Source organism: Centropristis striata, chromosome 1 (genome assembly GCF_030273125.1).
Source record: "Centropristis striata isolate RG_2023a ecotype Rhode Island chromosome 1, C.striata_1.0, whole genome shotgun sequence".
NCBI classification, from domain to species: Eukaryota; Metazoa; Chordata; class Actinopteri; order Perciformes; family Serranidae; genus Centropristis; species Centropristis striata.
Window position 1 is genome coordinate 27,898,047 of NC_081517.1, and position 13,090 is coordinate 27,911,136.

At 38.7% G+C, this 13,090-nt stretch overlaps 1 protein-coding gene across 1 annotated transcript; it reads left to right on the top strand.

The window, feature by feature from the left end:
- The first annotated feature begins 8,259 nt into the window (after positions 1–8,259).
- Positions 8,260–12,885, top strand: LOC131970124 (erythroblast NAD(P)(+)--arginine ADP-ribosyltransferase-like). The gene is made up of 3 exons (XM_059331451.1): positions 8,260–8,334; positions 8,549–9,275; positions 12,731–12,885. The coding sequence occupies exons 1-3, from the start codon at positions 8,260–8,262 to the stop codon at positions 12,883–12,885; spliced, it is 957 nt and encodes a 318-aa protein (XP_059187434.1).
- Positions 12,886–13,090: the final 205 nt, after the last annotated feature.

Here is a 13,090-nt window from a genome sequence, read left to right on the forward strand (position 1 = left end):
GTTGTTTTACTGGAGAAATGTTGCCATCGTTAGGTCTGCCGTAACATTGTCAATGGGGGTTGTTCTATGCTACCACTACTACTTCTCAATGTACAGAAACCCCAATATAATAATATTGAATTCAAAACCAATTCAGTTTATCTATAAACATGTTTTTCTATCAGCCTATTTTACTATTGAATTGTCATTTATCAGCACTTAGGAGCTCATAACTATGACTGACAGAGCTCTGTTTTATCTTCTGGTAGGTTTATCTGCCTATTTAAATAGGTACAATCAATCTATGGCCTCTCGCTGTTTTGTTACATTTCACTCTCAGCTACAAAAGTACTTCTCTAAGGTAAGGGCTAAAAAGTGCCTGGTTCGGCGTAGTAAAAAATACTTTCAAAAGTAAACCAACTTCACATAAATGGCAAAAATGTAGTAGTTACGAGGACTACATTAATACTGGATGTGACATAGATTGATTGTGTAAAAAGAAAGGTGACGCACTGAAGTGAAGTAACATTACTTCAAATCACATCTTTTACTTTTGGTTTGACATGACAGGGATACAAACACCGGCCTCCTTGGTGAAGGTCCTGTGTTTGTTTGACCCCTCCAACCAACCCTAAGAGCAGCTTTTTGTGTTTTACGTATTATCAGTTTCATTGCATTCTCCTTTGCTTTCACACTCATCACACATCACTTTCACCTTGGCGATCTTGTTCATAATAGGTGCATTTCCATTAGGTACTGTTCCCTCAAGTGAGCCACTATGGGTGTGGCATGGGAGAGAGGATCCACCCAAGATCCGTCCAATTTTACCGGTTAGCGGCTCAGGTAGCGGCTGAGAAAGTACCTGTCTCAGGTAGGTACTTTTCTGAGCTGCTACTAACTAGTCGATGCTGATTGGATATGGTTGAAGCGCCGTCTTCGTGCACGTGTGACTCATTTGCAAATTGGACACTGAGGGGTTGACATCTCCTGCTCTGCTGACTGCAGCTTGGAGAGACCGCTGTGGCGAGACTGGGCCACTTGTGACTGCTTTGGGATGGCACCTGGTACTCGTTAAGAAGTAACAACAAAAAAAAGTCGCTAGATTTGTTTCTTTTTTGAAAAAGAGTCGATAGAGGGGTCTGAACAGTTGCTGAATATATCGACAGTCGCTAAGTTGGCAACACTGCTTGCCATATCAGTCTGTTGTCACATTCGAACTCCATTGGTTAGACGCTACAAAAGTACCTGTATGGGAACAGAGGCCGAGGGGAAGTAACTAGTGGGCGTAGCCAAAACACTCAAGACTCAGAAAGTACTCAGTGGAAAACACATCTAATTACTACGTCCATCTAGCCTGGCTAACACCAGACTAATCACAAATGAGATTAGTCTGGAAACCAGCCGTTCATTTCTCCGTAGAGGAGGCGTGGTTTACGATCCTCCAGAGCCGTTTATTGGGCGCTTAGAATGTCTATCAAAAGCGTCTGTAGGTAGCTCTTAGCCAATCAGATCAGTTATACCAGATGACGTAGTAGAGCGACAGAAATTGATGTTTGTTGTGTGTGTGTGAGAGAGAGTGTTGCTGCTGCTTTGCTTCTCCAGTTCTCGCTTTCTGCAAGATTATTTATTTTCACGCTTTATTCCCCCTCATGTCATTCAGCCACACACATCCACTGATTTTATGGGCAAAAGACGAGCTGCTGCGGGTCTCTGGGGGCTCCGCTGTCCCCCGGCTCGTAGCAAGATCACCGGCGTTACGGTAGCGGGGCTAATAGCTAATAGCCCCGCTACCATGACACCGGTGATCTCGCTACGAGCCGGGGGACAGCGGAGCCGCCGAGAGACCTTTCGCCTTTCAACTTTCACTCTAAACTATTTAAAACACCATCTACAGCTAAAGAGAGTTTCGCGTTTGCTGCAGCCATGTTGGATCCGTAAGAAAACTACAAGCCTCCGTCTGCCAAGTAGTACGCGTCATCGTCTTGCCGTCCCTCCCCGCTCTGTGATTGGATCCCTAAAACAGGGCTAAGAAACCTCTCTGGTTGCCAGACTGGATGGAGGTTCGAAATTAAATTCGAGCGCGCAAAGCAGTATGGGTATACCCAGGCTAACGTCCATCCAGTAAAGGGCAACTTTCAATGGGCATATGCTGACCTACTGATCTACCTGCAGGTGGTGCAGGCCGCTACTCCCCCATATTTATAGGCTTATTAATCGTTGATAAATGTCCAATCAACAGTCTGACTACAGTCAAATCGGGTGATCATCTTGCCTTGTCACCACAAGCCCATCTCTTTCTGCTGTCTCTCTCTGTCCTGTCTTCCTTTCATCCTTGTTCATATCAGCTCAGGCAAATCCGCTAAAAATATACTAAAAATATCCATCTTCATGCTTCATCCAGTCATCCTCAGCTGCTGTTAACTTGCTGATATCTCTTTTATACACACCTCCTTTGCTCTGTAATGTGATGGCTCATTTTTATCCATCCAGCACTGCATCGTCCACATTATCTTCATCCCTCCTCCTTGCTTCCTTTCACTAAAACTAAAATCCTTCCTTAAATCATCATGCACCTCTCTATCCGTCTCTCTCAGTCCATATACCATTACAGTTTAGGCCAAAACACAACTCCCCTTGTTCCAGTCATGATGATAATTGCCTACATCTCTTCTGGCCATAACTCTCTTGTGTGTGACTGGCCTTGACTTTGACTATAACTTTCTAGGACAGAATTTTTTTTTCCCATTCCTGCTTCATCCACCAGAGCTAATTCAACGAAATATCTTCCTCAGGAAAAAAATAAATCAATTTAGAGAATTTGAAGACTTTTACAGTCCTGGCTGGACTTCAGCCACACCTCACAATTTCATCTGTCAATACAGGTAGTAGGCACTTATCTGGTGAGGCAGAAAGTAAGGATGTCACACAGGAGTTAGCATCGCGTCGTGGATCTTTAATTAATCCTCTAATGAAAGCTGACACCTAACTTTAACCATTTATTTAGTTATTGTCCATAACCTCAACCATTCCCTATGCCTTAGCATACATGTAGTTGCCGTGTGAAGATATTGCTGAAAGCGAGGATTGTAAATGCACACTGGAATATTTGCTTGGAAGAATTTACCTAACCTTTCTTAAATTACTCCAGTCATTCAGTGTAAATTATGCCATATCTGGAATGTATCCGTCCTCAACTTACCTTTTTTTCTTTTTTTAAAATCCATATTTCATTGCTTTATCTTGCAATCAGACAGCCTCCAATTCCCACAGAAGTTTCCTCTCTGTCTCTTTCAGCAATTCAGTCTCCCCTCTGCAAAAGTTCTTCTTCTGCATACTCTGGTTCATAAAGGTATCCTCTTATCTCCACAGTGAACGGTATTTCATCGTTCCTGTCATAATCCCTCATTTTCATTTTCTGATATTTGTTGTCTCCCCCATAAATCGCAGCCTGATCCAAACAGCTCATCCGTGGAGTACACCAGTGTGCGGCACTGTTGTGCTTATGCATAGGAAAACAGAATTCTATGTTTGAAAAAAAAGTGCCAAAGAAAAGGGCTGTCGGACAGCAAGGTAAAACAGTGCAAATATTCTAGATCTGGCACACACATCAACTGAAATTGATTTTTTTTTTTTTTTGGTGGGCCTTTCTTTTAGGTTGCTAAAAATGTTTTGCTTCCATCCACAGAAGTAAAAAGCTTAACTTCTGCACTCTTTGTGCTTCTCTTAACTAGGGACACTGTAGGTAATATACTGACAGGTATTTCATAATACCCACTTCAAATCTAAGTTATCTTTTTAACTGCTGGTCTTCTGTCCCATCTTTCTTCTTTTCTGTCATCCCTGTCTCCTACCTCAGTATTCTTTTCCCCTTACTTTCCTCATTCCTACCTGATTTCTTTCCCATGACCTTTCTTAATGTTTTCCTTCCTCTCTCCCCACTTTGGTTTTCATTGTTTCCCATTTCCTATACCCTGATTTATCCTTCCTTCCTCTCTTCACTCTGTCCTCTGCAGTCTCCTTCCTACTCTCTTACTTTCTTCATTTTTCTCAAACTATCACTCACACTTAACACTTTTCCATAATGTGTCACCATCCATCCCTGCCTTACCAATTCTCTAATTCCTTATGTTCCTTCTCCTTTTTTTCTCACTCACATCTTTAATTTTCCTACTTTTTTTCTTAACCACCTCTCTCTCTGTCTCTCTCTCTGCTAGAGCTGTATCAGTAATACAGTATGCATTCTGACTCTCCAGTCCATTCCTCACCATCCATACTAACCCTCCCTTCTGTATTTTTTAGTTGCATTCATTTCTTTCATTTTTTCTCAGCTGGGAATGCTGAAGATAATTCACTGAACAATGCACCCTCTCTACCCACACAAATACACGACTCTTACCTGGCTGTCTGTGCTTTGTCGAGGGCTCATCGTCTGCTGGGTCTATTCTTATTTACCTTTCCTTCTTTGCTGTATTACCAAGCCTCTCCCTCACTCTCCCAGGTATGCCACAGCTAAACCAAATATCTACTCTCCACCAATCCCTTCCATCCTCTTGTTAGTTCACATTCCCTGTTTGCTTGCACTCATACTTCACTCTTTGCTCCTGTCTTCTCACAATCTCTATACCTGGCTCAGCCTGTCTTTTCCTTGTCTCTCTGCTGGGCCTACAGTGTAACAGAAGACTGATGCCAACCTTTCTCAATTTTTTTTTATCCTCTCTTCCTGAAAAACCAACCCACCCTTGCCCCCGTCTTTGGCTTTTATCGACTCTCAGAGCATCATGTATCTCCTCTCCCTCCCTGTTTCTGCAATCCATTCGTTCCTCCCTGCTCTCCTCTCCATATCTCTCCCCTCCCGTAACCCCTTCTCACTATGTTGCCTCGACTGGGGATTAAATTGAAAAATAATCAAAATGCACAAGAGGTGAGGCATACCCACACATGCCTGGCACACACATGCATACACACACAAACACAAGCTCACGAACAGAAGCACAGGGTTGAAGACAGCTAGGGCAACTTAATGAACAGAGGACGAAGAGTTGGACAATGCTGCCATCTGCTGGAAATGTATTAAAACCTCACACCTTTACATAGGCCTTTAACACAGAAGACCTTTCCATGACATAAGCCCAGGTGTAAAAACTTAAGAGAAATGATTGCTGGATTATTTTCAGCTGCTTTAGTTTCAGGGTCCTTGGATTGCTATCCTTGAATAAATCTATAATCCTAATGTATTCTGTGGTTTAAATTAATTATTTGTAGATTAAAACATTGGCTCAGCATATGGCTGCTGTATTGTGTCTATAGGGAGTTCAATGGCAAAATAATAAATTAACATATCAAATGAGAATACTAAAATAGTTGGGTGTCACTGGAAAATATATCAACACATCAACACAATCATTTATGACAACCACCAAACTTGATACATTCTTTTTAGCTGACCAAAAAGAGAAATAGCCTCTATTTATTGTAAAACTGTCGTAAGTGTTGTTATTATGAGCAATATGTTCACACCTATACACACACACACACACACACAACCAGTGGGGGAGGTTTAATTTCAGGCCTGGTATGAACCGCTGGAAAACTGGGCCCTTTATGATGATGATTTGACACAGATCTCACACTGGCCAGCTCAGGTAAGTAAGTTTGATAAATTAACAAACAAAAATGTCAAGAGCTTTAACATATAATGTCATGCATTGCTTGTATATTGCTTCAGCGTTGACTGAAGTGTTATGTGTCTAAACAATACACCAGATTATTTAAGGGCTGAGTGAATTATAACTTGCAAATTGTAAAAATGTATAACACTGATAGTTATTAAAAAATGAAATCATCCTTAAATTCAATCCTTTATTTCTGAACCCTTAAAACAGAAACTTGTCAAAATGATTGCATTATTGCCTGTTTGTAAGTGTTGTTATAATGAGCAATATGTTCACACCTGCACACACACACACACACACACACACACAAACACGTACACCGCTGACCTATCTTTCCTTTCTGTGTATGAGTCAGCATGGGTGTTAAATGAACCACCAGAGACTGAAATAGTACGTCATGTCTCTCTCCAATGTTTGCAGTGGTGGAAGAAGTTTTCAGATCCAATACTTAAGTAAAAAAAAAAAAACATAGTACCACATTATAAAATTACTCTACAAGTAAAATTCCTGCAAGTATCAGCATCAACAAGTAAATGTACTCCTTATGGAGAATGGAGCCACTCAAATACTTATATTGTTTTACTGTTTAATCCAAATATATTGTATTATTATTTTTGATCCATTATGTATGTACATTTTACTGTTATCCAGGTAGGGCTTATTTTAATTACTAATATACTGGTATGTGGTTTCATTTATAAGACTTCACCTGAAAAATAACTAGTTGCCAGGTGTTCCAGCTAAATTGGGTATAAGAGCAACAATCTCCAAATAAAATGATAATTAAGTTGCTTGCACAGACAAAATAGAAGTAGCAAATGAAAACACAAAGATTGTCTTTCATTGATGCAAGGTGCAGGCTGGATGGCAAAACATTTCCAAAAAAAATAATTAATTTCCTCTGATTCCATGTTTTCGTCCCAGAATGCACCACAAGCTGGTTATTGTAAAATTAGGACATGAAAGGATGCAGCAAATGTACTGACATTTGCGCCAGTGAGTTTAAATTTGAGTTTATTTCTTCAACAAACAAACAGTTTGTTGTTTGGCACAGTGTGGGACAAGACTGTCAAATTATATCTACATTGGCCCCATTATCACACTGCGGTCAAGTGAGCCATCATTCGCTTCTCTATAGTCAAACCAGCTGCATCTATATAATGTAGTACACCCGTATACTGTGTTATATGGTAAATTCATTGAAACTGCTCAGAGCGAGCTGACACGAAGGATAAACACTTTACTGTCATTCTTTCTCACTTTTTTCAGTATAAAACTCTTACCTGCAGAGAGGAGATGACGTCTAAACTTTACATGAACACACCACGTAAAATAATCAAATATACACACACGCACACACATATATGTGTGTGTTCTTGTGCTTTAGAATCTCTACATCCCCCATTCCTGTGTGCCTTATGATCATTCCTGCAATCATACTGAACAAAGCAGATATTTTGGGGCTAACAAATATATTTTGTATATAGAATATTTTGCAGATACATTCAGTATGAACATTTTGTCTTTAGATAAAATCAATAAGAATTTTTACTCGTTAAATTGATTTTTTAAAAGCTGGGGTCATCACATACATCTATGCACAACCACATTTGCAATACTGTGCCAGTTCACTTGTTCACACGTAGGTTTTGCTGCATGTGGCCTCTAACAGGAAATTAAGGTTAACAAGACAAAAGACACACAGAGTGTGTTAGCTACAGGGTCTGTTTCTCAAACTCAGCTTTTAACAATTGCTATAGTATACACTTTTATTGTGGAGCCCATTATGGGGCTCAAAATTGCCCCACCATTTGACAATAACTTGATAAATATTTGCATAATAATCCATGACACAAAATGGCTGGTAGAACTACCATCATGGTCCTTTAAGTATTTTAAGAGAATTGTTTGCATATTAGTTCAGAATCTTTAAGATGTAAGAGTTTGCATCTTATATCACTAGAACAATAGTGACTGGTCAAATTTATGTGGACTATCATAAATATTCTTCCTATTTTCCATAGATGTCCAATAGTTTTACTTGTGCAGAAGAACTTTCTGATCCCTCTCCTGTGTTTCCATGTTTCATTTGTGTATTAAACAGAATAACTAAACATAGGATGACTTTAGAAGAAATTGGAAATTAAAAATAAATTAAAAGCCCTCACATTATAACAAATAACTCTAAAAAGTAAAGGTAATGGTTAGCTTCTGGTTTGATCACATTCTCGCAAAGTAAACCACATTTCCTTTAAGAGAACTCAGCATGCAAAAACCACTATCTTAAGCACATACACACAAGCTTGTGTGAACACCAATGTTACAGACATGAATAGGTGTGAGTGTGTGTGAATTTGGTATTTGGTGACTTCTGTGGGATCAGGCAAGCTATATATAAGAGGAAATTCACTGACGAGTCATTGTCTGGTCCAAACCCATGATCTGAGTTGTGCTCAACACATTCTCCTCTGAACAAACGGTCAGTCATTATTTTTTTTTAAATTTAAATTTCAAATTATTGTGCGCTTTTTCAAAATGATCATTATTGATGTCTTTTGTTTATGCATTATGTTTTGTACATTCAGAAGCTGTCTGTATACCTGCAGTGATGAAGGGTGACATCCTGATTTTTGCTCCTCTGTGTTTGCTCCTTTCCTGGATGCTGCCAGTAGACTCAAAGACGGTAAGTGGTACTCCCATGAAAATATTAATATCTGAAAGATATATTATTTAATGGCTTTCCCATCTATTAGTGTTGTTTTCACTGGTTTATTAGATACATTATTCACTTAAAAATGTGAAAAACTCATTGAACAAAGACTGACTAGGATTTCACCATTAATGCATGAAAGTGTTAATGCACAGTGATACAAACTGCTTCTTCCCTCCACTTTTAGGCCACTTTTATCATCAGTCTACCAAAAGCAAACCCGGGCATTCGAATGAGCATGGTTGCAGATGCTGTTGATGACATGTACTTTGGCTGCCATGACAAAATGAAGAAAATGGTCATGGACAAATACTTTAAAAGCGAGAGCAAGGCAGAATTTGGAGAAGCCTGGAAAGCGGCAGAAGCTTGTCGTAACAACCATAAAGACAAAAAGGATAAGGCTTTAACTAAGGATCACCTGCAAGCAATCTGTGTTTATACATCTGATGAACCTGAATTGTATCAGAAATTCAATCATGCAGTACGCACCAATAGAACAGACTATGGCACCTCTTTCTCTTTTCACTCCTTGCATTTCTGGCTGACATCTGCTTTACAGATCCTCAATAATAATAGGAAATGTCACATCACTTACCGTAGAACCAATATGGTGTTTACTGGCGATGTCAACCAAATCATACGGTTTGGTTTCTTTGCCTCCAGCTCTTACAAACCAAATCTGACCGAGTTTGGCACGACCACCTGCTTTATAATCAAGACCTGTTCAGGTGCTTACCTGAAAAAATATTCACATTTTAAGGATGAAGAGCAAGAGGTGCTCATCCCTCCCTATGAGAAGTTCAGGATAACTAAGAAAATGGAGAATAATTTTGTGGCAGGACTGAAGGACTGCAAATATGTTTTTTCCTTAGAGAGCGCAGGAGTTGACAGCAATCTAAACTGCAAAGCTGCAGGCTTATGAGAGCCCAGTGGTTCTTCTTCAACTGGTGGATCAAAGTGAAAAGTCAAGAATTCACTCATGTTCAATAAACTATTTCCACATAATCCTTATAAAACCCAGCTCATTACAATATATCTATGCATTCACTTCTTAGTTCATGCTTGGGGGCTCTTTAATTGCAGGCTTAAGTTCCCATACTTCCTTACAAATTGTACAACATGTGATAATTTCCAAAAGGCAATTGTAATGTGTTTTTGCATATTTTAGCATGTCTATGTGCAACAAAAAAAGGTATAACGTTTCTGAATGACAACAATAAATATTTGAAAAGCAACATTTGTTTTGTTTTCCTTGATGCACAGTAGTAGATTATCTCGCAACAAATTAACAGGGGGTCACTTATAGTGGACGATTCTGCAAAACAACAGATATGTGGATGACATTATTGATAGGGAACAGGCAATAATGCAATCATTTTGACAAGTTTCTGTTTTAAGTCTACAGAAATAAAGGATTGAACTTAAGAATTAAGGATGATTTTATTTTTAATAACTATCAGTGTTATAAAAAACATAAATAAAGCTCTTTCATTACAAAATAATTGGTAACGGTTTATATTAAGGTCCTTGTAATAACCATTAATTAACAAGTCCTTACAAGATGCTTATTAACATTATTGTGTGTTTATAAGCTTATATTAGTATTAATAATGGCATTGCAAACACCCATGACCCACCCATTATGTCTTTCCCATGCCTTTATTAATCTTATTTTGTTTGCTTATTGATATTAAAATATATTTTATTGCTCATCTATTATAAGTTAACTATAAGTTTACTATGCTTTTTGCAACTACCGGATCTAAAGCGAGAACAATGCCTTATTACTTGTTAATTAATGGTTATTAAGGACCTTATTATAAAGCGTTACCAAATAATTTATTGATATTTACAAATAAGCAACATTTTTACAATTTGCAAGTTATAATACACTCAGCCCTTAATTAATCTGGTGTATTGTTTAGACACATAACACTTCAGTCAACGATGAAGTAATATATACAAGCAACGCATGACATTATATGTTAAAGCTCTTGACATTTTTGTTTGTTAATTTATCAAACTTTCTTATCTGAGCTGGCCAGTGTGAGATTTGTGTCAAACCATCATCTTAAAGGTCCGGTTTTCCAGTGGTTCATACCAGGCCTGAAATGAAACCTCCCACATTGGTTGTGTGTATGTGTGTGTGTATGTGTGTGTGTGTGTGTGTGTGTGTGTGTGGTGTGTCTTACCACAAAACAGAGGATTCCTCACGTAGCTTCTCGCAGGAAATGTGGTTTTACTTTGCAAGACGGAGAAAATATGAGAGAATATGTTTCACTCACACATTCTCAGACTGATTTACCATTGATTGTATTAGTCCATGAAAGGCCTATTGCAAGGTATAAAATCATCATTATAAAAACTCTATCCCCATATCACTTATGCATGTATGTAATTGTAAACCAATTTATACATTTTCTTCATAACGTTATGGAGGAAATGTTTTATTGTCTGTAAAGGAAAACACAAAAAAAAAAAGCACCGGGTCACAATACAAGGTATAAGAAATAATGGAACATAATACTTAAGGTTCTCGGGCATTCTGTATTGCTCTTAAGTATATCTCCTGTGTTTACAATGTGCACCTGAATGCACCATGAAGTCTGTCAGTGTCCACTGGACACTGTGAAAACACTGGACGCCGCTGCAAAATGTATAAAGGTGAAATACTGACAGCTTGATCGGAATTACGTCTGACGGTAGCAAATGTGGTTATGGACTAAAAACGGTCAGTTGTTCTGTTATCACACAACTTACACTCTGAAGTACTCCAGAATGGACTACAGGACTAGGTTTCATTTGAACAACACTCTTAGCCAGTATCCTACTGTGAGCAAAGCTTTTCATTTTAAAAACTTCACTTACTCAGTGGATAACACTAACTTGATGTACGCCATACTAGACAGCTTTGCAGCTAACGTGCCGTTCTAAACTTCATGGTCAAAACGGCCCAAGCAGGCCAGCAGTCTGCGTTGTGTGTCAAAACGGCTCGCAATCCAAGCAAACACTCTGCTTAGTGTGTGATTGCAAAACACCCTGCCTTTATTGGTTTCCAATCCGTTAGTAGACTCCTGGTTTGCTTGGATTTCGCTTGAAACTAACAAAACACAATATTTTTAAACTTTTCAGCTGTTGCATGTCTACCACAACATACTTTTCTGTCAGTCTGAGATCTTCCTGGCTTACATACTGTGGAGCAGGCTTGGGTAAAAGGCGTCTTTAGCGACTACCTTCATGGTCAGCTGTTAGCATCTTTAGTAACTAGCTTTGTGGTTAGCATTAGCATCAGGGTCTTTAACGACTAGCTTCATGGTGGCGTGTTGTCTTGCAAGGTGCTTCTGAAGATGAGCATTGCTAACCTTTGATGTGGATAAAGTGTTTGCACCTTTATATAGACGACATCTCACCACTGTATTCTTGATCTTGAAGAGGGAAAATAATGTCCTCATAATGTTTGCATCTATTTCGGAAAGCAGCTCACATCGCTGTCAGCCATCATGTCGACCAATGTTAGTTGAATGCTGTTTAAACTCAAGTTATTGTAAAGATGTTACTGAATATCAGAAGGTTATCAACTACATGACTCATTACATCCAAAATGAATCACTTAGTAACACAGGTCTTACTTAGTAACTGCAGTTATTCCCACCACTGTTCATTTCTGACCTGAAACCTTTGTTGCATGTCATCTCCCCCTTTTCCTGTATGTCTCTGCTGCTAAATGAAGGCAAAAAAAACTTTATTTATGGGCACATCTAATAAACCATAGAAGTTAAAAATGTGCTACAGTTACATCCTGTAGTTTGACATGTGCTACAGTATCTCCATGTAAACTGTGCTACAGTTACTCCCTGTAGTTTAACCTGTGTTCTTGTGCTGTAGAGTCTCTACATCCCCCATTCCCGTGTGCCTTATGATCATTACTGCAATCATACTGAACAAAGCAGATATTTTGGGGCTAACAAATGCTGACACAGAATATTTTGCAGATACATTCAGTATGAACATTTTGTCTTTAGATAAAATCAATAAGAATTTTTACTTGTTAAATTGATTTTTTAAAAGCTGGGGTCATCACATACATCTATGCACAACCACATTTGCAATACTGTGCGAGTTCACTTGTTCACACGTAGGTTTTGCTGCATGTGGCCAAAGACACACAGAGTGTGTTAGCTACAGGGTCTGTTTCTCACACTCAGGTTTTAACAATTGTTATAGTATAAACTTTTATTGTTATATTATTCTGATCCCTCTCCTGTGTTTCTATGTTTCATTTGTGTATTACACAGAATAACTAAACATAGGATGTCTTTAGAAGAAATTGGACATTAAAAATAAATTAAAAGCCCTAAATATCCAAAAGAGCAAGAGGTGCTCATCCCTCCCTATGAGACGTTCAAGATAACTAAGAAAATGGAGAATAATTTTGAGCCAGGACTGGAGGACTGCGATGTTGTCTTTTCCTTAGAGAGCGCAGGAGTTGTCAGCAATCTAAACTGCAAAGCTGCAGGCTTATGAGAGCCCAGTGGTTCTTCTTCAACTGGTGGATCAAAGTGAAAAGTTACGAGTTCAGTCGTGTTCAACAAACTATGTCCACATAATCCTTCTAAAACCCAGTTTATTACAATATATCTATACATGCTCCTTCACTTCTCAGTTCATGCTTGGGGGCTCTTTAATTGCAGGCTTAAGTTTCCATACTTCCTTACAACATGTGATCATT

Excerpts from the sequence above, each read along its gene's own strand:
- LOC131970124 (XM_059331451.1), top strand. The coding sequence starts at position 8,260 with ATGAAGGGTGACATCCTGATTTTTGCTCCTCTGTGTTTGCTCCTTTCC. Across the intron at positions 8,335-8,548 it reads TGCCAGTAGACTCAAAGACG|GCCACTTTTATCATCAGTCT; the intron begins GTAAGTGGTACT and ends CTCCACTTTTAG. Across the intron at positions 9,276-12,730 it reads TCTAAACTGCAAAGCTGCAG|AGCAAGAGGTGCTCATCCCT; the intron begins GCTTATGAGAGC and ends AATATCCAAAAG.